At 42.2% G+C, this 23,758-nt stretch overlaps 1 protein-coding gene across 2 annotated transcripts in view; it reads right to left on the reverse strand.

Moving 5' to 3' along the window:
• CNIH3 (cornichon family AMPA receptor auxiliary protein 3) overlaps nt 1–23,758 on the reverse strand; it is a 128,404-nt gene that overhangs the window by 47,965 nt on the left and 56,681 nt on the right. Inside the window, exons 2-3 of one of the 2 annotated variants that reach the window (XM_063115451.1) lie at nt 17,068–17,136; nt 12,838–12,885 (exon numbers count right to left, since the gene is read on the reverse strand). In XM_063115451.1, the coding sequence (XP_062971521.1) occupies nt 12,838–12,885; nt 17,068–17,136 (117 nt within the window). The remainder of the gene's footprint in view (nt 1–12,837; nt 12,886–17,067; nt 17,137–23,758) is intronic. The other variant, XM_063115452.1, reaches the window with a different exon arrangement.

The following is a 23,758-nucleotide window of genomic DNA, read 5'->3' on the forward strand; positions in this document are numbered from 1 at the left end:
ACTTCACTCAGAATACATTTGCTTTTTATTCTGACAAATAATAAAATCCAACTGAAAGGCGATCCACTCTCTCTTTCTCTGAATTACTCTGGTAACAATGGGAAAATGCTAGAAAAATCAAAACCCAGGAGCTCACTATTCACTGTTTGCTATTCACCAAGGAGCAGAATTCAAGGGTAGGCCAATCATCTCCCCTATCTAAGAGGATGCTGTTTCCATGAAAACTCTTCTCTGGTGACAGATCCTGTTAAAGGCTGAATTGTGTCCCCCTCCAAATTGATACGTTGAAACCCTAACCCCCAGTACCTCAGAATGTGACAGTATTCAGAGACAGGGTCTTTAAAGAAATAATTAAGGTTGAATGAGGTCATTAGGGTGGGCCCTAATCCAGCATGACTGATGTCTTTGCAAGAGGACATTAAGATACAAACACACACAGAAGGAAGACCATGGGAAGACACAGGGAGAAAATGGTTGTCTGCAAGCCAACAAGAGAGTCTTCAGAAGGACCCAGCCCTGCCGATACCTTGACCTTTGACCTCTAGTCTCCAGAATTGTAAGAAAATAAATATCTGTTGTATAAGCCCCCAGTCTGTGCTACTGTGTAATGGAAGCCAACTGACTAATACAGCTCCCAAGGCAGCCAGCCTAAGGGGGTATAGTAACCTCTCTCTCCAAAGCCATGAGTTTCTCAACGATCTCCTGAAATTGAAAAGTGCCTTTGGTAAAAACCTCTTGGCCTATTTTTGACTTGGAGGGTGAGAATCAATTGAGAAGTGATGGCAGTCAGACTAGAGAAGAGAGCTGCACACATGCTTGTGGCTGACAGTGGATTGTGTGAATGGATAGACGCTGGTGTGTCAGAGGATGGTGTCCAAGCATGTTCTGTAAAACTCAGTAGGGAAACAAGTCTAATCTCTAGCAGGTGGACACATAAGGACTACTAGAAAGGGCAGGGTTTGGGCGTCAAAGGTAGATCTGAATACAGAGCCAGCACTTACTAACTAGCGACCTAGACAAGTGCATAACCCTGGAGGCTCAGCTCCCTATCTCCACCTAACAAGGGTGTTGTAAGAATAAATGAGAGACTGTGGGTAAAGCACTAGTTTGTCTCAGTCATTCATTCATTCATTCATTCTGTCAGCAAAGTGCTAAGCAGTGAACAAGATGCAATGAGTGCCCTCACTATCTTTATAGTCTGCTGAGGAAAGCAAACATTTTACGAATTGTCATACCTTCTGACTTTCCCCTCCCGCACCCTTCCTTTTAAAGCCCAGAATATCTGTGCTTGAAATACTCTATCAATAACTCAGAACAACTCCACCCTTGGTATCTGTTAGCAGTTGGCATCACCACTGGCAAAACACATTGAATTCACTGGCATAAATGAAAGTCTAACTTATACAGAAGGTTATACAGACCTTCTCAGAAGATGTAGTGTTTGTCATTTTATCCATATGTCCTGCTGATGTAATCTGAATATCTTCCCCTACGGCAGGAACCTGCCTAAGTGGTTCCTTTATTTGGTTCCCACCAGGACACCCATGGCACTGGTTCTACCTTATGCTGATGTGCTGAGTGGTAACAGCAGTGACGTCGCCACTAAAAGGCCACAACAGTGGAGCTGTTCTTGCTGCCTGTTCCCCACCCACCTCCCTGAACTGTAATGGGAGATCGTTGTCCTCTAAAACTTCATCACTGCTTTGACCACTTGGCAAATACAGAAAGGGAACAGTATGGTTTTTCTGTCTCTTTGTAATAATGGCACTTTGCATTTGTATAGCACATTTAACTTATTCAGTACATTTTCTTTTCTATTGCTGGGTCTTATCCTAATGAAACAAAACTCCATGTGTTGTGTAATTCTCTGTGCCACAGAGACAGCTTAGGAAGAGGAGCCAGTGAAACTGTGCTGGAGGAGGACCAATGCCCCAAATTGCTTAAAGAATAAAAAGTCCATATAAATTGCAAATGGAACCAGCGTGATAACCTGGCAATGCAGCTTTTCTGTGGAGACAAGATGCGTCTGGAGCATGCAAATCAATTCAGCACAAGCTGGGAGCCCACGGGAATTCTCATCCACATCCGAGGACTCTCTCTGTTGTCCCTGCCAAGCTACAGGCTGGTGCCAGTATTAACTGCAGGGAGGAGCAGTAAGAGTTGAAGAGAGTGAGAGGCAGAGACTGGGTAAGGCTACAAAGAATAAGAGGCTATGGAGATTTGGTAATACTGGCCCATCTTGTGGCCTAGAAACACAACCCAGAAACATTTCTTGCTTCTTCAGCAGTTTGGAAAAGGACAAGAATGAGTATGTAAAAGTGTGAGCATTTGGGGGTTGAAAACAGATCTTTACTTACCACATTTTAGGAAAGGGAGCATCTGGAAGGAAAAACAAGCTGTCGGTGGATTATTTGAGATGAGCCATCCTGCTGGGCTGACTGTTCTCCTGGAAGTTAGGCACTAATTCTTTCAGTCCACTTGGGCACCCGTTGGCAAATTATTGCTTTTACTCTGGTACCATTTGGAAAACTATGGCTCTCTAAATCATACCCTGGGGAACAGAGAAAGTGAAAACGCCTCCCCGGCTGCATTACCAAAATCTGGCCTAGCCTCCAATTCAGTGATTCGCAGCCTGGCCGCACATTAGAGTCACCTGGGAAGCTGTTTAACACCCAACGCCCAGGCTATGCTCCAGACCCATTAAATCAGAAATTCTGGGGATGGAACCCAGGCAACAGTATTCTTTTAAGTTCCCCAGGTGATTCCAATGGACATCCAAGGTTGAAAATCAGAGCTCTAACTACATCCATTACAATGCTCATCCACTGGCCTTTCTTTGGTCTCCATGTGCCTTAATCCCATGCTAGGCAGTGAGAATTATGCCCCATGCATTATGAAAATAAGTGCCTTATGTGGTTGCTGGTTCATGTTCAGTAATTCATTTAGCTAATTGACCCTGGGAAGTTAAAGTCTGAAGGCCGTCTGCTGGAGAACTTCCTTGTGCTCAAGTAAGGTCACTGTTTTCGTTCTAGTAATGCCTTCAACTGATTGGATTAGGCCCATCCACATTAGAGAGGGCAACCTGCTTCACTAAAAGCCCACTGATTTAAATGTTAATCTCATCTAAAAACATTCCTCAGAAACATCCAGAATAATGTTTGACCATGTATCTAGGCACCATGGACTAGCCAAGCTGACACCTAAAATTAACCATCCTAGGTGGGGAGGAATCTATATTTCAGGAAACCGTATGTTTAATAATCTCTCCAGATATGATGTGAGGTACAGCCAGGTTCGAGGATCACTCTTGATGATGCATCCTAAGGTCACTGACAGTTTCACGGTTTCTCCCTCCTCTGCCACGAAGGCTGCTGGACTTCTCCCTCTGTGAAGCTGTTTGTGCCAGCCCCACATCCATCTCAGAACCAACCTTCTGTTGTGTCTTGGGTCAGGAAGGTGTTCTCTCCACAGAGGCAGGACAAAGCAGGCTGTGGAGACACCCCTTGAGCCCAGGGCTCAGCTCATCCTGGGCAGTCTACAAAGGAGTCAGCAGCTGCCACTTGCCTGCTGACTGCCAGCCTCCCGGTGGAAGCTCTTCTCCTTTTCCCTCTCCCTGAACAGATCCCATTCTCCAGACCCCCGGGCACCATCTCAGGAGCTGCTTATGAATTCCCAGAGCAACCAGCAACCATCCAAGTAACCAAATATTTTCCACCCTGACCACCACTGAGAAGCACATATGGGGCATTTTCAAAACACAGATGATTGGACCCTCTCAAGACGTACTGAAGCAGAACTTCTAGAAGTGGTTCTTAAGTGAATATAAGTTGAAAAATCTCCACAAGTGACTTCAATATGCAAACAGATTAGAAACCACCACTAATGACAAACACAAAATAACAGTGGACTCTACATTTGCTACTTCCTGATAACTATCCCAGCAAATGATTCTTCACAATAAAGGTGGTTTCACTGCAAAATACTGACACCTTTTGCCCTGTACTTTGGAGTCCCTCCCACTCTAACCCTGGGCTTGGCCATGTGACCCACTTCAGCCAACAGGACACTGGTAGATTTGACGCAGACCAAAGCTTTAAAAAGTGCTATGCATTTCCACTTCTGCTTCTATGCCACTGGGAGAAAGAGCCTTGGATAGTCAGTTGCAGGAGGATGAGATGCAGAGCAGAGCCAACCACCCCAGCCGAGGCCAGCCTAATTACCTAGTGGTCTGCTGACTGCCAGACACACGAATGCACCTCAGGCAAGACCAGAGAATATGTCCTTTGGTCCAACCCCAGCCGGGATCAACAGAACTGACCAGATGACTCATGGACTCATGAGAAACAGAAATAGTGGTTGTTGTAGGCTGGTTGGATACCTTATTATCATGGAAACAGAGAACTAATAGGGCCAACCAGCTACCCAGAGTCAAGTGATAAGCCAGAGCCCATTTGTTAGGGATGTGTGTGAGAAATCCTTAGCTCTGCCTGCTGCAGCCTGGACGGAGAAGTGGGGCAAGGACAGGGTATTATTCCGGCCCCTCCAGCTACTGGTCCAGCAACCCCATGACAGTACCATTTACGCAGCAAGGAAAATGTTCTGTCTTTCCCTCTGACTAAGGAGGACCTTGCCACAGAAAGTCTAATAATAAATTATACATGAGACACAGTTTCTGAATTAGTTACAAGTTTTGTTCCAGTGTATTTTTACTTTTCTTCAAATATTCCCTCCAGGGATGAACTACCCTACCAAGAAGTTAAATGGAATTAGAAAAGAGCCTTAAAGAAATCCACTTGGCCCCATCAATGGTGAACCAAGCATATTATAGGGTCCCTGAAGCCCTATGTGGCTTTCAGGATTCATATCTTCCCTTTAAACTAGCTGGGCCATATTACTGTAGTGGTTGTCCTTAAGGAGGTTGTTTCAAAGAGAACCAACAATTTCCCCTAAAACGTGGTGATCAAAAATGTGGACTCTGGTCAGAGAGACTTAACTTCAAATCCCAGCTCTGTTGTCACTTAAGAACTATGAGACCCTGGGATATATACTTAAACTCTGTAAGTTTCAGTTCCCTTATCTGTCAAGGGGGGCTGCTAATGGTAACGACTTCATAGGGTTGCTGTCGGATTAAAAGAGTTAATACTTTTAAAGGCATAAGGTAGTTACACAAGAGATGTAAACAGCTTTTACTGTCACCACACTTTAAAATACCCCAAGCAACAGAGAATTCTGATCTGGAAAACCTCTCTGCATCAACAATAGTCTCTGTAAGGCATTCCACACAACTGCCTCTGAATTTACGTGCCCCCTTTCACTCTATTATGTCTCTCAATTAAAATATGCCATTCCCTCCAGAGCCCTGCAGGAAGAACTGTATTAACAGCTAAAAAGACCTGAAATCAAGTCAATCCTTTGTGGCAGGAAGTGCCATTAATTAGAGAAAACGCACCACCTTCACCATCATTCCAAGTAGTTCACGGATGACACATATCATGCAGCAAAGCAACATGGATGTTTCTCTAGGTTCTGTATGTGAATGTATTTAGTACGCCCCTCTGAGGTCAAAAAAAATTGGGACAGAGCTTGAAACTACCTATCTTTAAGTTTGTTGAGTCAGCAAATGGCTGAGCTCTAGTACACAATAACATCACTTTAAAAAGAAAGATTTTTTCCTTTATAAAAGTGGTACATGTTTATGATATCAGTTAGCTATTGCCATAATAATGTTATATAACAAATCACTCAAAACTTCAGTGCTTTAAAAAAACAATTATTTATTCTTGTTCACACATCTAAAGGATGGTGGGGGGTCACTGGATCTAGTGGGCCTGGCTCTGAGCTCCAGGTGGGCTCAGGTAGGTTCCCCCTGCCTCTCATTCTCTTCACATCTCCAGGGGGTTGGCCTTACCAATGTCAGAGCTTCAGGAGGGAGACTAGAAACACCCAGTGACTGTTAAGGCCTCAACACACACTCACATGCCTGCCCACATTCCAGTAGACAAATCCCATCACACAGCAGAGCCCAGCATCACTGGAGAGAGGAAATACATTCTGCTTCTAGCAGGAGGAACTGCAAAATCACACAGCAGAGGTCACGGACACAGACAGAACCAGCTTACGGGGCATGTGGCCTGTACAGTGGCTCAGGGCCCTGGCTGGGAAGGGTCCCACCTTTAGTTAGATGCTCTTCTGTCAGCTTCTTAAAATTCTTAATAATTTATTGACATGAAGCCCCACATTGTCATTTTTCACTGGTTCTGCAAATTACATAGCCAGTCCTGGACACAGGGGAGGGAGGGTGAGGAATTGAGAACAATAACACAGTCTTCTTATGTAACAAAACTTACTTTCTACTGTGAAAGTGTCACATCCACTTCCCCATCTCCACCAACCCTGTTTTCAGAAACATATCACGGATTTCTGCAGTGAATCAAGGCTGCTACTCACAGCTTCACTTCACATCATGACTCTTCCTTAAGACAGCAGTGTGGCTCTGAGAAGCTTGAAAGGGGGAGAGGCATAGGTGGTCACCAGTGGGGCCACGGGTGGTCTTACTGACACTATGCTCTTCCCAGCATTTAATGTGGAGCACATCCCCCCCAACCAGCCTCTCCAATGAACTCAACACCCCTAACCACCCCCAAACCCCACTGACTCATCCTCTTCCTCCATGCCTCAGTGAGACTGCTCAGTGGGAGAATAAAAATGTCCATCCGCTAGAGCTTTTTATACCCACAATGTCAAAAAACCTGCACTGGGACTAGACACACTCTTGGGGAAATCAGGACACAAACTGGAGAATCACAGAACTATCAAGCCAGAAGGGACACCCCAAACTATGCAGCTAAGTGCCCCCCGCAACCTAGGGCAGGCTCAGCCCAACTCAAAATCCTTTCAGACATTGCTTGTCTAACTTGATCTAAGAGATGTGAATATTTCATAGCCCCCAGGACAACCATTCCGAAGGTCTGATGACCACCGCTTATGAAGCAAGTTCTCCTTATTTTCATACGAATTGCTTGGGCTCACACTTAAGTTCATTTCCCCGAACCACTCCCTAAACTTGCAGATGCATCAGGAGGCCCCTACATAGTCTCCTCCCAAGAACCTTTTATGTACCTGTAGCAGTCATCAACCTAACCTCTCCCTTGCCTGATGCTTCCCACTCCCAGACTTGTGCTGTACAGCAGTCCCACAAAGCCTGCAACATGCTCTGGTGGGGAGAGCCACACCAGAAGCCAGTGGCTCTTGCCACAAAAAATGAATCATAAGCACAAGTCAACACAAGAATCCCACATTCAAACAATTACCCAAAGAACACATTTTCTGATAATTACAGAGCTAAAAATAGATCCACTTTGAAATCCCAAAAAAGCTGAGGAGGTGGTTTAACAACAATCAGCTGCTGAGATTCGTCACATTCTGGGGTGTTTAGGAGACTGGCTCCAAGGAATTTCTTGGAAGGTACCATTCCCAGAAATATGGTGATGCTAACTAGACCCATTAACCCTCCCCACCATCCCCAACATGCATTCACAGCCTGGGACTCTGAACTCAGAAGCCCACCCAAAATGAGAGAGACTGGAGGGAAGAGGCACAGGCCAGTCTACCCTGTGATACTGCTTAAACATCAAATGGCACTTACCTAAGAAATGGGAGGAGGAGCTAAGGGGAACGCCACCAGCCAAGCTTTATCTCAGCCTGACTCAGCACCACCTACGTGCTTAGGGATGGCTTTAGGTAGGAGCTAAGGGTCAGGATAATAATAACATTTAATATGAATCGAGCACATATGAGCTAAACACACATGTATTATCTCATCTAATTCACACAACAACTCTTTGAAGGGAGTACTATTATTATTACACCACTTTAGAATCACACTGAGGCACACACAGTGGGTTGCAGACAGTAAGGCAGGACTTGGAATCAGCAGAAGTTTGCATGTTTCACCACTACCCTCCAACTCTGAAGGACCCAGAATTGGCTGAGGGAAATTATTAGGAAGGTTAAAAAACACAGACTACAAAGAGGACAGAGGGCATAAGCAAAAAGGAAAGGAATGGGACAGGAGAAACTGTAGGTTAGAGATCGTCTGTGTCAATAAGGAATACAATATCTAGTTAAGTCTGATTTTAAAACACAAATCTTACATAAGTAGAAAACATAGTAAAATATGTAATTTTGTGCTATGTCATGGATGCTATTGAAATGAAGAAAGGAAAAGATTATTGTCTATCTTAGTGTTCCCAACAAGAAGGATTTATAGAAGTTCAAGAAAGTCATCATTCATTCATTGATTCACTTAAGAAATATTTATTGAGCACCCTCAACAGGCTACACACTGTTCTACATTCTGTACTACCAGATATGACAGTGAGCAGAACAAAGTCACTGACCTTCCAGAACCAACATTCTAGTGGGAGGAGGCAGATCTACAAGCCCAGTACCTAAATGCATCTGTGAGAATACAGAGACTTACCAATTAAGGTAAAGAACACATGAGCTACAGCAAGAACTCAGTGGCAAAACTCAATAGCGTATTTATACTCCAATAATGAACTAGCAGAAAAATAAATCAAGAGGGCAAGCCCATTTACAATAGTCACCTAGGAATCAATTTAATCAAGGAGGTGAAAGATCTCTACAACGAGAAACACAAAACACTGCTGAAAGAAATTAAAGAGGACACAAAAAGGTAGAAAGACATTCCATGCTCTTGGATTGGAAGAATTAACATTGTGAAAATGTCCATACTATCCAAAGCTAACTACAGATTCAGTGGAATCCGCATTAAAATACCAATGACGTTCTTCACAGAAAGAGAAAAAACAATCCTAACATTTATATGGAACAACAAAAGACCTTGAATAGGCAAAGCAATCCTGAATAACAACAAAAAAATAAAGCTGGAGGCATTAAACTCCCTGACTTCAAATTATACTACAAAGCTAACATAATATAACCAAAACAGCGTGGTACTGGCATAAAAACAGACACTCAGACCAATGGAACAGAATAGAAAACCTGTAAATCAATCCACATACTTACAGACAACTGATATTTGACAAAGGCAAAAAGCACATACATTGGGGAAGAGACTGCCTCTTCAATAAATGGTGCTGGGAAAACTGGACATCCATATGTAGAAGAATGAAACTAGACCCGTACCTCTCACCATATACCAAAATCAACTTAAAATGGATTAAAGACTTAAATACAAGGCCTGAAACTATAAAACTACTAAAAGAAAACCTAGGGGAAACACTTCAGGAAGTAGGACTGGGAAAACACTTTATGAATAAGACCTCAAAAGCACAAGCAACAAAAGAAAAAATAAACAAATGGGATTATATTAAACTAAAAAGCTGCACAACAAAGGAAACAATCAACGGAGCAGAAAGACAACCTACAGAATGGGAGAAAATATTTGCAAACTACACATCCAACAAAGGATTAATATCCAGAATACAAAACTCAAACAACTCAATAGTAAAAAAAACAAATAACCCAGTTTAAAACAAGGCAAAGGAGCTGAACAGACATTTCTCAAAAGAAGACATACAAATGGTCAAGAAGTATATGAAAAAATGCTTCACATCACTAATCATCAGGGAAATGCAAATAAAAACCACATTGAGATATCATCTCACCCCAGTTAGACTGGCCATTATTAAAAAGACTAAGAATAACAAATGCTGGCAAGGATGTGGAGAAAAGGGAACTCATCTACACTGCTGGTGGAACTGTAAATTAGTACAGCCATTGTGGAAAACAGTATGGAGGTTTCTCAAACAACCACAGATAGAATCCCACTGCTGGATATATACCCAAAGGAATGGAAATCATCATGTCAAAGGGATAACTGCACTCTCATGTTCATCACGGCTCTATTTACAGTAGCCAAGAGTTGGAACCAACCTAAATGTTTGTCAACAGACAACTGGATAATGAAAATGTGGTGTGTATACACAATGAAGTACTACTCAGCCATAAAAAAGAATAAAATTCTGAATCACAGCAACATGGATGAGCCTGGAGAAAATTATATTATGTAAAATAAGCCAGACACAGAAAGGGAAATACCATATGTCCTCACTCGGAAGGATGGAAGGAAGGAAGAAAGGCCACAATAAAACACTGAACTTTCAAAAGGAGAGAACAAATCTATGATTAGTAGAGGTGGGAAAGCGTGAGAGGGAAGGGAGTTAGGGAGAAATTGGGTAAGAGGCACAAAGAATAATTACGATTTGTAATAATGAATATGCTAATAATATTGATTTGATCATCACATATTGTACACAAATAATGGTAGTCAACACTTGTAAGCCAAAAATATATATAACCAATTATGGTTCAATAAAAAAATAGAATACTTGAAAATTCTACTTACTTTGGAAAAATAACTAAAATAAAATAATTTAATGTATAAAAAAAAGAAGAGTCAACAATTTGAAAATACATTCAGAAAGAAATAATGTTGACATCATTGAAAATGATCTCAGGTATACAGGGCACACAGAAGAACTAACAGCCGAGTGTTAAAGGGATAGATGTGCTTACGGCAAGAAGACTGGAGTAGGAGGACGACTCCACAAAGAAATAAAGCTGCGGGCATGTGGCTTGTTTATGCCTCAGGTTAAACCATTAGGCTGCAGGAAGTGTGATCACAGATAGTTATAACACCTAAAGCCTTGAAGTCAGTGTTTTATGTCCTCTGATGTCTATCTAGAACTTTCCTCCCTGGTACTTTCCACTACAATGAGCACAACTGCATTTAACTCATGGAAGCAGCGGAGGCTGAGAATGGGAGAGAGGAGCATGGATAAATGAAAAAGACAAAAACCAGGAAAAGATGCTTGGAGTACAATGTTTCCTGCAGTGAATGCCACAGGTCTACTGTTTATAGAAACATATTAGTACGTTTTGTGTTGCTATAACAGAATTACCTGAGACTGGGTAATTTATAAAGAACAGAGCTTTATTTGGCTCACAATTCTGGGACAGCTGCATCTGGCATGGCCTCTGACTGCTTCTACTCATGGTGGAAAGTGGCAGGCAGCCAGCGATGGGTACAAGCAGATCACATGGCAAGAGGAAGCAAGAGAGGGAGAGGAGGTGCCAGGGTCCTATAAACAACCAGCTCTTGTGGGAACTAATAGAGCAAGAACTCACTCATTAATCCCCCCTCCCCCAGGGAGAACATTAATCCATTCATAAGGGATCCGCCCCCGTGACTCAATCAGTTTCCAACACTGCCACACGGGGGATCAAATTTCCACGAGTTCTGGGAGGACAATACATCCAAACGCCATCAAGAAACTTATGCCAAATATATGCAAATTTGCAAATGGTGATGCTAATTCTTGCATAACATCCTTACCTTCATTCTTACTGTGGGCAGCAGGACCTTGGCAGAGGAGCCACAGGTCATTATCTGCTGTCTGAACAGGGCCAATGGTCAAGTGGTAAAGAAGGATGAGCAAGGCCAAAATGTGATGGATATGGATTATGCTCTACCAGAGAATAGAGTATGGGACATTTAAGATGGGGAAAAAGGCAACTTGGAGTTTAAAAGACAAAACTTTGACTTTGTCTTGATCCATTCTACACCACTATGTGTCAGTCTCAAAGAACAAACCAAAGACTATAGAAGTGCTGGCCAGAGCAGCTATTGGTATCCTAGACGTTGTCTGGGAAAATAACTTACAAATTAATGAATTCATGTTATATGTTATTTTCTTAATTATTCTTTGTTCCTTGGATCACTACTGTTTTCATATAAAGGTCTTATCCGAGCATACTTCTCTGCTGTGTCATATAAGACGTGGAATTCTAACATACCGAGTTTCTTAGAAGACAATAAAGGGCAAGTAATTAGCTAGAAAAATAACTGGCTTCTTGATTAAACTCTCTCCCAACAAAAGGTATCATTTCTGAAATACAGGAAAAACTTCAAAAGATTGCAAAGTTTTTTCCCCTTCTATCTATGTTGGCAAAGCATTTGGTTTCTCCCATAGTCATATAAAGTTCAAATAGACCTTTTGGGTGAACATGTGGCTTTCCTATGGCCTGTAGTCTGTCCATGCTGTACAGAGGTCAGTGATGTTCTTTGGCTCAAGGGTATGAACAATGCTTATTTTCAAGTTGCTGTTCTCTACATCTTGCTGGAAAGGAAGAAACAGCATACACTTTCCTGATTGAAGAGAGACAGATTGGTCTCTCTGCCACAAGGGCCCCCCAGTTATGACACAGAGCTGTGCTAAATACCAAACCTGAGCTCCCCGTGTGTACCTGAGCTTCCCAAGTGAGTTTAGAGAAGCAACTCTCTAAAAGGTGTGGCTCCCATTTTAATAACACCTCCCCATCCCACCTCTCCGACACTCCCAATGATACTACCAATCAAATTGCAAAGCTCAGTGACAGGCTGAAACTTCAAAGGGAACCTAGCATCCAGTTCAATACTTCCCTAAGTCAGGAGGGAGCATTCCTGAGCCCAGCACCATACAGGAACAAGGCTGTGACACAACAGCAGATGTAAATGCCACCCATCATCATGCAAAGATAAAAAACCTCTAAATCCAACCACAGGGCACTTGGGAATATCCAGTGCTGTCCTGACACTTTGATTGATGGTCACACCTTTTAATTAGCTCCTCTTGTCTCTGGAGGTTTTCAGAAAACTGATCACTTGCTCCCACCTCCCTCTCCCCTGCTGCCATTTGCCTTCCTGAATAGACAGGACCGGAGCAGGCTTGAGCCTCGCTGGCCTCATCCCCATGAGCCCACTCACCACCATGTGGTCCTCCATCCCCCAGCACAAGCTTCTGCACTGACCTTTCGCAGAAGGAAGCAGATGCGCTCGATGTTCCTCAGCCGTTCCCGCTATCACGACGCACAAGAAAGGAGAGGGAAAGTTAGGAGTCTTGCTGAAAGAGCATGAGAAGCCTCCCCAGTCAGCCCCAGTAGAGGAGGCAGAACCCACCAGAGATCCCTCCACCCACACAGCCAGCATTCTCCCACCCAGTGGCTTTTTCTAACCAAAGTTTCTGACACTTCTCCATTTGCATTGTTATACTCATTTGCTCCCAAGAGAACTCCCTCTGCAAACAGCATGCACTCAGCTTCCCTCTCAGCCCAGCACAGGTTTTCTGTTCTTTTTCTACAAGCAAAGTCTCTCTCAGCCTCCATGTATACATAAGGTGATCAAACTGCAGAATGAATACCACGTGTTCACTGAATGACCTCAAGCCTGGGGCTGGCCCTCCCAGAGGACTCCCACTCAGGTCTCAAAGGGCACAAGCCCCCTCATTAGTGGCTGAGGTAGACAAATTCTCCGCCCATTGGTTTTACTTTCCTAAAGCGAGCGTATTTGGAGGAAACAAATTCCCCCACTAAATTATACACCAACAGTGCCCCCAGGCTAAGACTCTTCAAGAAATCCAAGTCCATGTCCCAGGTCTGGCTTGCTGCCAAGATGTCCGTGTCAGGGAAGGTAGTGATGTCTACATCACACACTAAACACTGTGGCCTCCCTTCCCCACGTGATTTTCGTGATTTCTGAAGCCACACTGGACAGAGCTATGGCATCTCCTGGTCCTTCATCACCAAGGCAATTTGGTTGCTGTAGATGTAATGAGACTCCTCACGGATGGAGACAACAGGTGGCTGGGACATTTCAATTCCTGTGCATCCTGTGATCCCAGAAGAAGGAGCCCACACCAGGATAAATCAGTGTCCTCATGGCTAGGAACACAGATCGCATGCTCCTCAACACGTATGCACACACAGAAATATGCACACACACGAGTATGCACACACACGAGTACACACACGCACACACAAGTACGCACACACATGAATATGCACACAGGCGAGTACGCACACACACAAGTACACACACACACACACACACACACACACAAGCACGTACACACACACATGCACAAAAAAGTGTGCTATAAGACACACACTAGCTCCTTTCCCAGCAGGCCAGAGCCTCTGAGGGACAACTTTGTTTATTATTCTAAAGAGATATTGAATACCCAGCTCGTAAAAGGAAGGGAAAACATGGGAAACAAAGAGTAAAACAGGGCATTCTTACTTTCCACCCACTGAAAGGGGTCCCCCACAGGGTCCAAAACTATTTGGAGCTTTAGGGCATCGTGAATCCAAATGGGCCTCATGCCCTTGTTGAGTAATGAGTGATACGGGTCAGCAATTATTTGTAACACAAGTCCTTCCGGGGCCGGAATCCCCAACCAGTGAAGTAGCTTTTTCAAGGCACCTGAGCCTGAACTGCAGCTTTAGAGGCTCCAAGGAGGCCTGAGAGCTTGAAGATGAGTTAAATGAGGCATCCAAAGTGTCTAGCTCCCCGCCAGGGAGTAACATCTAAGAAATGGGAAATGTGTCTGACCCTCTTCCACTCAGGGGCCTTATGCTGGTTTTTGTTTTTAAGTCCAGACAAGAGCCTTTTCCCCAGAGGAACACAGGGACTTTAGTCCATCCATAAAATGTACTGGCTTCACAGGGCCCAGGCTCCTGAATTAATCCAATTAATTAGAATTGTCGCTTTAACAATAAGAGTTTTTTTAAAAAGTGAGCTGAGACCCAACTTCCACGTCACACAATGTCACCCCCAGTTATTTCATAAATAAATAGAAGCAAAGTGCCTACTACGCACAAGTTCTGCTCTTGCACTGGCTTTTCACAGAAGCTTCCTGGGGAGCTTATACTGGTCCTAATTTTTTTATTCTATCTTAATTAATGGGCTTGCCACAGTGAAATGGGAAGGGCTCCACAAATGTTTCACCAATTACTGGAAACCCAGTGTGGAATTTGCATGATAGAATTAAGGGTCAGGACAAATTTCTTCACTAGCATCTATCCTGGGCTTGTACCAAAAAAAAAAAAAAAAAAAAAAAAGCTCTTGGTATTCTAAGTAAGCTGCTTTTTAATTTGAGCCTAAACACTTAGTAGGAAAGAAAACAGGCTCTTCACTTCCCTGGCATTCAAAATTAGAGGTGCTCTCTCTCAGACTACAGCTATTCTGTGCACCTGGTAGATATTGACAAGCTGGGTGTGTGACATGCCAAACACAGAAATATCCATAAAGACATGAGACCCAGGGTGAAACCCTTTCAGGCCTGATGGATCCAAGTTATCTCAGGTAAATGGTAAGGCTGGAAGGTAAAAACAAAATGGATTTTAATAATTGTAAGTTTTGTGAAATTCAGTAAGTTTTCCCTTTTTTACTGAAACATAATTGATTATGTTTGTGGGGTACAGAGTTGAATATCAATACCTGTGTACATTGTGTGATGATCAAATCAGGATAAATTGCATATACATCATTATAAAACATAAGCATTCTTTATGTCCATTAACCAATTTCTCACCAACTGCCCTCCCGCCCCTTCCCACCTCTAGTTCTCTCCTTCTGAAAGTTCAAACTATTATTATGATTGTCCATCCTTCCTTCCTCCCTTACCTTCCCTTCTTTCTCTCTCTCTCTCTTATTTGAAATACAGTAAGTTTTCAAGTGAATCTTAGATGTCCTTTCACCTTGCAAGAAAATTTGCTTTACATGGTTGACTTTGAAAAGATTTGGCTCTATTTCATAGAATAAAATAAAGGAAGGGGGTGCCAATGGGAGCCTCACATATCATAAAATCAAGTCTCTTAAATTAAGAGACCACATAGAGTAGGAGGTAAGAATGCAGGCTTTGGAGGCAGGCAGACCCGGGTTCACATCCTGACTCCACCACTCATGAGTCCCTGGACAAAAAAGTTGTATGGTCTATAAAGTGGGTTAATGCCTGTCTGGCAGAGTTGCTATGAGGATTACAAATTATATATATGAAGTCCCTAGTACATAGTAAAGACTCAAAAAAAATTAGAACTCCAGTAATAACCCTCTACATTACAGAGGAGGACACTGAAGCCTGGTCCCAACAAATAGTCATTTGATACCTCCCTAAGAACACACCCTTCTCCAGGGGCCTGTAGCTACAGATGAGAGACCACTTTGTCCCTGTTACTAAAGAGCAATGTTTTAAGCCTTCCAGGTTAAGATGATGTCACACCAGCAGAGCGTGTTGTTCTCTCTATAACTTCTGACTGAAAAGATCAACAAAGCTACTCAGACAAAAATTTGCCTTAGCATTGGAAATGCTTGCCATGGCCTGGAAAGAACTTCAACTAAACACAGAACCAGTGAATTTGGATTGAGAAACACACCTGAATGAACTGTGAGTTCTCCATCCTTTGAATCCAGCAGTGCTAGTCTGAAGTAAGTTAAGAAAAGGCTCTGTCCACATGCATGGTTGGTTCTGGCTTTGGGACAGGGGCTGCACTGACCAGAGAAGCAAACAGCCAACACCCATCCCCACCCCCACCCAACATCCATTCACAACCTCCCCGTTGGAAGCACAGCCAGGGCAGACAGGAGAGGCAGCACGCAGGGCCATGCAAGCCAGATGTGCAGCTACACTCTGGGAGCGTGTATGCTGGGGCAATCTTTCACATACCAAACCTTGACCAGAACAACCACACAGCACCAGTTCCCCAGTGGGAGGTGAGCTGGCCTCAGGCCCACAGAATCACCTAAGGTAAACAGTGCCGGGTGGTGGGTGCGCACGAGGGACTTTGTGCATCAACCCAGCCTCCAAGTCTCCATCTGAGAAGCCTGGTGCCCAAGTACACAGTGCAGACTGAGATGCCCACTCATGGTGCTCACACACACACCCCAATCATGGTAGCCAACATGGTAGAGCCTCCCTCCTCTTGTTCAATGACGAGTAACAAAAAAACACTACCACCCCTTGAGGACTCAACAGCCCCAGCATTGCAGACCCCTCCCCTGCATTACTGGGACTGTCACACTTCATTTGCAAGCTATCTCAAGACCTCAGCAGGCCTAAAGACAAGAAGCTCTTCAACCTCCTTGAGCCAGGTATGGATGAACAGATAGGGCCAGTATGTTCTTTACCCATCCTACCCATCCAAATCCTCACCCTCCTTCACAGGCCATGGCAGCACCCTCTTGTCACCAGCACATCTACTTACCGCATGAACAGGGTTGCACTGGTCTATGGGGCTCTTAAAATCCGTCCTTAACTCATCAAAGGCAATTATCTGAAACAGAATACACAGAATCAAGATGTCAGTGCACAGGTGAGTCAATACACCATGTCAAAAGCTTCCTATAGATTTGTGTCAAAATAACATGAGATAAAGGAAGAGGGTAGAGATGACACAAGACTGGCCAGGAGCTGGTCACTGTTGAAGCTGGTGGTAGACACACAGGGCTGACTATAATCTTCTCTCTACTTCTGTCTATGCTTAAAAATTTCCCAAGGAAGCTTTTTTAAGTCTCCTGTGCTCTATAAAGAAGTAAAGAAACTCTGTTGTGGTGAGGGCAGGTTTGGATTTAGATAAAGGCACAGATTATTTAAAGCTTCAAACTAGTAACTTTCAGCTTCTTTCCTTACAGGAAGGGCTGTTCATTTTTTCTTTTTGTGTATTTTGGCAGAGATGCTGATTAGGGGTAAAACAGAAGTCAAGCAAAAGGGAAAAAAGAAAAACAAGGAAGCAGAGTTGACAGTAATAGAAATAGCCAAATCTCTTGATGTCCACTGACTGGACAATCAGCTCCTGGGCAGTCAGTGCTTCACAGCTTAGTCCTTTGGATTTTGGTCCTAAAATTCATTCTGGACAAAGACTCAGAGCTCCTCAGAGAGCTACAGTTTCCCCACTAGTCTGGAGAGTCAAATGTTGGAGGTGACCTTCTCCAGTCACAAAATGAGGCATGGCCCATCCACAGAACGAACTAACTGGGGTGGGGAGTAGTGGGGAGTTTCTTGATCACTAATCTTAGCCACCTTGTCTACCAAGGGGACTAAATGACAGAAAAAAGTGGTATTTGGCCAGCAGAGTGTCCTCTCTGAGCATGTGAAGGCCTCAGGTATTCTCAGCAAAGTCTCTGCTATTGAACATAAATAGACAAAGCCAATTCAGACTGAACCAATTTGCCAGTGGGAGGTGAGCTGGCCTCAGGCCCACAGAATCACCTTTAAGGCACATCCAGGGGTCCCTGAACACTTGGCAGAATTGTGGAAGCAAGGAAGCCAGCTCACCACCCTTGAGTGTCCCCAATCCAGCAACATGGGGCTGGGAATAAATCCCAAGTGAGGGAAAACAACTTTGCTCTGCAAAGCAAGTATGTTATGTTATCCTGATTTCAATACTCCTACAGAATTAGAAGAAAACTCTGGTATAACTCATATTAAATTGACACACTTCTGTATCATCTCTTGCCAGATAGTTAATATCCAGCCTGTACTTAAACTCTTTAGTAACAAGAAACTCACCACTTACTGGGAACCCTCATCCCATTTCTGTCTACCTCAAATTAATCATCGCCTCCCTTATTGAACTAACAGGTGACTCCCTGAAGCTTCCACCCATAGCCTAAGCCAGGGTCAGCAAACCACAGCCCGCAGGCCAAACTGGCCCATCACTGTTCCTGTACAACCTGTGAACTGAGAATGGTTTTCACATATTTAAAATAGTTGAAAAAAATCAAAAGAAGAATAATATTTTGTGTCATGTGAAAATTATGCTACAGTGTCCATGGATAAAGTTTTATTGGGACACAATCACATTCATTCTTTTTCTGTACTGTTTTTGCACTACAACAGCAGAATCAAATAGTGGTGACAAAGACTGAATGCCAAAGACAGCTGAGTAGAGATGGCCATCCCTTCACCTCTGATGCAAAAAAAAAGGCCAAAACAACAAATACATAGTCACCTGTAGCATTTCTAGGAGAAAACAATAGAATCCAACTAAACAGTGAGGAAACCCCCCAAGATCTGGAAACTCAAGACAAGAACATAGAAGGTTGGGAAATTCCTTGGTGCAGTGACTGAAGAAACCCCATACTCCCACCATGGACCCCTGCAAATCAGGCTGCAGGGTAACCCACATGGCCCTTGTGGACAGTGAGCCCCACATGTGGGGCTGCTAAGAGCCTACACATATCTTCCCAGAAGAAATCTACACAAAGGAGTCACCCCACCCCACCCTCAGTCCCAGGCTGCCATTGGACATCACCATTTTGGGAAACGAGCCAGGGGAGCTCAGAGTCCCATGGACCCAGCAGCCCTGCACACAGCAGCAGAGAGCATGGGGGGACATGCTAGCTGCCCGGTTACACACCCTCCTTCTCCTAGAAGTTCAGAGCCCTGCTTGACATAGGGGAATCACCATGCCAGCAGACAGTGGGAGGAGCACACCAGTCGTCTGGATCCACCCCCTCCTTCCCCTAGGAGTTCAGAACGCAAACCAACTCATTGCCCCACCCTCACCCCAGCAGACAGTGGACAGAGTCTGCACTGCTCCCCTGTACCAGACATCTGGATCCATGCCCTCCTACCCCAGAAGCTCAGAGGGCTGCCTGAGGCAGCAAGCCTGCCAGTACCAGCAGAGAGCAAGCCAGGAGTGTGCAAGCCACCTACATCCACACTACCTTTCCCAGGAGTCCAGTGTCCCCTCTAACACAGTGGCCCACCCGCATCAGTGAAGAAGGTACAGGGAGTAAGCCAGCACTTACTACCACACTCACTAAGAACCAAACCTACAAAGCCCAACCCAACTATCAATATAAAACACTTTTCTACAAGTAAGAGTCTCTCCCCTCAAGAACCACTCCAAAAATTAAAAGAAACAACTATACCACCAGATGTCCAGACATCAATGCAGAAGCATGAGAAGCATGAAAAAACAGGAAAACATGACTTCCCCAAAAGAAGACTACAACTCTCCGATACCTGACCCCAAATAACGGGAAACCAGTGAGTTGCCTGAAGAGGAATCCCAAATGGCAATATTAAGAAAACTCAACAGGATGGACGAAAAAAAAGAAATCACAATGAAGTCAAAAAAAACAACCCAGGACATGAATGAGAAATTAAACATAGTTAGAAACAATCAAAAAGAACAAAGCACAAATCCTGGAACTGTAGAATTCCTTCAACAAAATAAAAAATACAACTGAGAGCATAAGCAGCAGGCTAGAACAAGCAGAAGAAAGAATTTCTAAACTAGAAGGCAGGCTTTTGGGATTAACACAGTTGGACCAGAAAAAAGGAAAAAGAATTTTAAGAAGTGAAGAAAGCCTACAAGATAATCTGAGGTGTGCAAACATTTGTATTATAAGTATACTGGAAGGGAAAGAGAAAGAAAAGGCATTGAAAGCCAATTTAATGAAATAACAGCCAAAAATTTCCCAAGTATTGGGAGAGATACAGTCTCACAGATCCAAAAAGCTCAAAGATCCCCAAACAGATTCAACCCAAAAAAGACCTCCCTGAGACACATTATAGTCAAATCGTCAGAAGTCAAAGACAAAAAATTCTAAAAACAGCAAGACAAAAGCATCAAATCACCTATAAGGGAATCCCCATCCTGATAAGAGCAGACTTCTCAACTGAAACCCTAAAGTCCAGGAGAGAGTGTGATGACATATTCAAAGGGCTAAAACACACACACACACACACACACACACACACACACACTCACACACACTCACACACACAAAAAAAAAAAAACTGCCAACCAAGAATACTAGATCCAACAAAGCTCTCCTTCAGAAATGGAGAAATATTATCTTTCCCAGACAAACAAAAACAGCAGGAATTCACCACCACAAGACTGGACCTTCAACAAATCCTCAAGAAGGTCCTACATCTGGAATCAAAAGAATAATACACACAAGAATGAATAAAAACCACTAGAAGAATAGATACACAAATGAAAAAGAGAAAAAACTGTATCTTATCACTATAAAAAAAGCAAACAACAAAGATAAACAATAAAAAGGGAAAGAAAGGAAGAATATCTATCTATCTATATACACACACACACACATATATATAAAACAATAGTAAAGAAATTAACAAAATGGCAGGAATAAGGCAATACCTTTCAAAAACAACCCTAAATGTAAATGGATTAAATTCCCCACTTAAAATATATAGTCTAGCTGAATGTTAAAAAACTAGACCCAACTATAGGTCGCCTGCAAGAAACTCACTTCATCAATAAAGACACACATAGACTAAGAGTGAAGGGATGGAAAAAGACATTCCACAGAAAGGAAAACAAAAAATAAGCATGAGTTGCCATACTTACATCAGATAAAATATACTATAAACCAAGAACTATAAAAAGAGACAAAGAAGGACATGATATAATGATGAGGATCAATGCAGCAATAAGATATAACAATCATAAGTTTATAAGCGCCCAACATCAGAACATGCAAATATATAAAGCAACTCTTATTGTATCTAAGGGGAGAGATAGATCCCAACACAGTAATAGTTGGTGAGTTTAATGCAACACTGTTGGCATTGGACAGATCATCTAGACAAAGAATCAGCAGAGAAATACTGGATTTAAACAGCACCTTAGACCAATTGGACTTGACAGACATACAGAACATTTCATCCACCATCTACAAAATATACATTCTTCTCATCAACACATGGATCATTATCCAAGATAGAAGACAGAATAGGCCACAAATTAAGGTTCAACAAATTTAGAAATATTGAAATCACATCAGGTATTTTTTCAGGTCACAATGGAATAAAACTAGAAATCAACAACAAACAACACTTTGGAAACTATACAAATACATGGAAATTACACAACATGCTGCTGAATAACAAATGGGTCTAAAAAGAAATAAAGAAGGAAATCAAAAAATTTTATGAAACAAATGAAAATACAAGCAGAACTTACCAAAACCTCCGGGATACTGCAAAAGCACTATGAAAAGGGAAGTTTATTGCAATAAATGCTTCCATCAAAAGCATAGAAAGATTTCAAATAAACAACCTAATTTTCCACCTTGAAGAATTAGAAAAACAAGAACAATCCAATCCCAAAATTAGTAGATGGAAATAATTAAGATCAGAGCAGAACTAAATAAAAGAGACCAAAAGAATGATACAAAAGATCAACAAAACAAAAAGTTATTTTTCTGAGAAGATAAACAAAATAGACAAGCATTGGCCAGACTGACTAAAAAAAGAAGAGAGAAGACCCAAACAAAAATCAGAAATGAAAAAGGAGACATTACAACCTATGCCACAGAAATACAAAGAATCATTAGAGACTATTATGAACAACCATAAGCCAAAAAATTCAAAAATCTGGAGGAAATCGATCAATTTCTGGACACATACAAACTACTGGGACTGAACCAAAAAGAAACAGAAAACCTGAACAGACCAATAAAGAGCAACAAGATTGAAGCAGTAATCAGCAGTCTCTCAACAAAGAAAAGCCCAGAGCTGGATGGCTTCACTGCTGAATTCTACCAAACCTTTAAAAAAGAGTTAATATCAATCCTTTTCAAATGATTCTGAAAAACTGAAACAGAGTTCATTCTCCCAAACTCATTCTATGAAGCCAGCATCACTCTGATACCAAAATCAAACAAAAACACAACAAAGAAACAAAACTACAGGCCAATATCCTTGATGAACACAGATGCAAAAATCCTCAACAAAATATTAGCAAACAGAATACAATAAATAGCACATCAAAAAAATTATACACCTGGTCAAGTGGGATTCATTCAGGGATGCAAGGATGGTTCAACATACACAGATCAATAAATATGATACACTACAGCAACAAAATCAAGGACAAAAATCATATAATAATCTCAATAGACACAGAAAAAGCATCTGACAAAATTCAACATCCCTTCATGATAAAGATTCTCAACAAATTAAATATAGAAAGTATGTCAACACAATAAAAGCCATATTCGACAAACTCATAGCCAACATCATCCTGAATGGGGAAAAACTGAAAGCTTTTCCTTTAAGAACAGGAACAAGACTAGAATGTTCACTCTCACTGCTCCTATTTAACATAGTATTTGAAGTACTAGCCAGAGCAATCAGACAAAAGAAAGAAATAATGGGCATCCAAATTGGAAAAGAAAAAGTCAAATTGTCTTTTTGCAGATAACATGATTCTATATACAGAAAAACCTAAAAACTCTACCAAAAAAACACATAGAGCTGATAAGCAAATTCAGTAAAGTTGCAGATACAAAAATTAATACACAAAAAATCAGTAGCATTTTTATACACCAACGATGAACAAGCAGAAAAAGAAATCAAGAAAGCAAGACCATTTATAATAGCTACCAAAAGAATAAAATACCTAGGAATTATATTTAACCAAGGAGATGAAAGATAGCTAAAATGAGACCATAAGGAGGACACAAAAAGATACAAAAACATTCTGTGTTCATGGACAGGAAGAATTAATACTATGAAAATATCCATATTACCCAAAGCGATCTACAGATTCAGTTTAATCCTGATCAGAATATAAATGACATTCTTCATAGAAATAGAAAAAAAAAATCCTAACAGTCATGTGGAACAACAAAAACATATTCCGAATAGTTCATGTGTGAACAACAAAAACATATTCTGAATAGCCAAAGCAATCCTGAGCAAATAAAATAAAGATGGAGGCATTACACTACCTGGCTTCAAATTATACTATAAAGCTACAGTTACCAGAACACCATGGTACTAGCATAAAAACAGACTTATGGACCAATGCAACAGAACAAAGAACCCAGAAATTAACCCACATGCTTATAGACAAATGATCTTCCTCAAAGGCACCAAGGACATACATTGGGAGAAAGGACAGCCTC

This window comes from Cynocephalus volans, chromosome 11, assembly GCF_027409185.1.
Source record: "Cynocephalus volans isolate mCynVol1 chromosome 11, mCynVol1.pri, whole genome shotgun sequence".
In the NCBI taxonomy this organism is placed as follows: domain Eukaryota; kingdom Metazoa; phylum Chordata; class Mammalia; order Dermoptera; family Cynocephalidae; genus Cynocephalus; species Cynocephalus volans.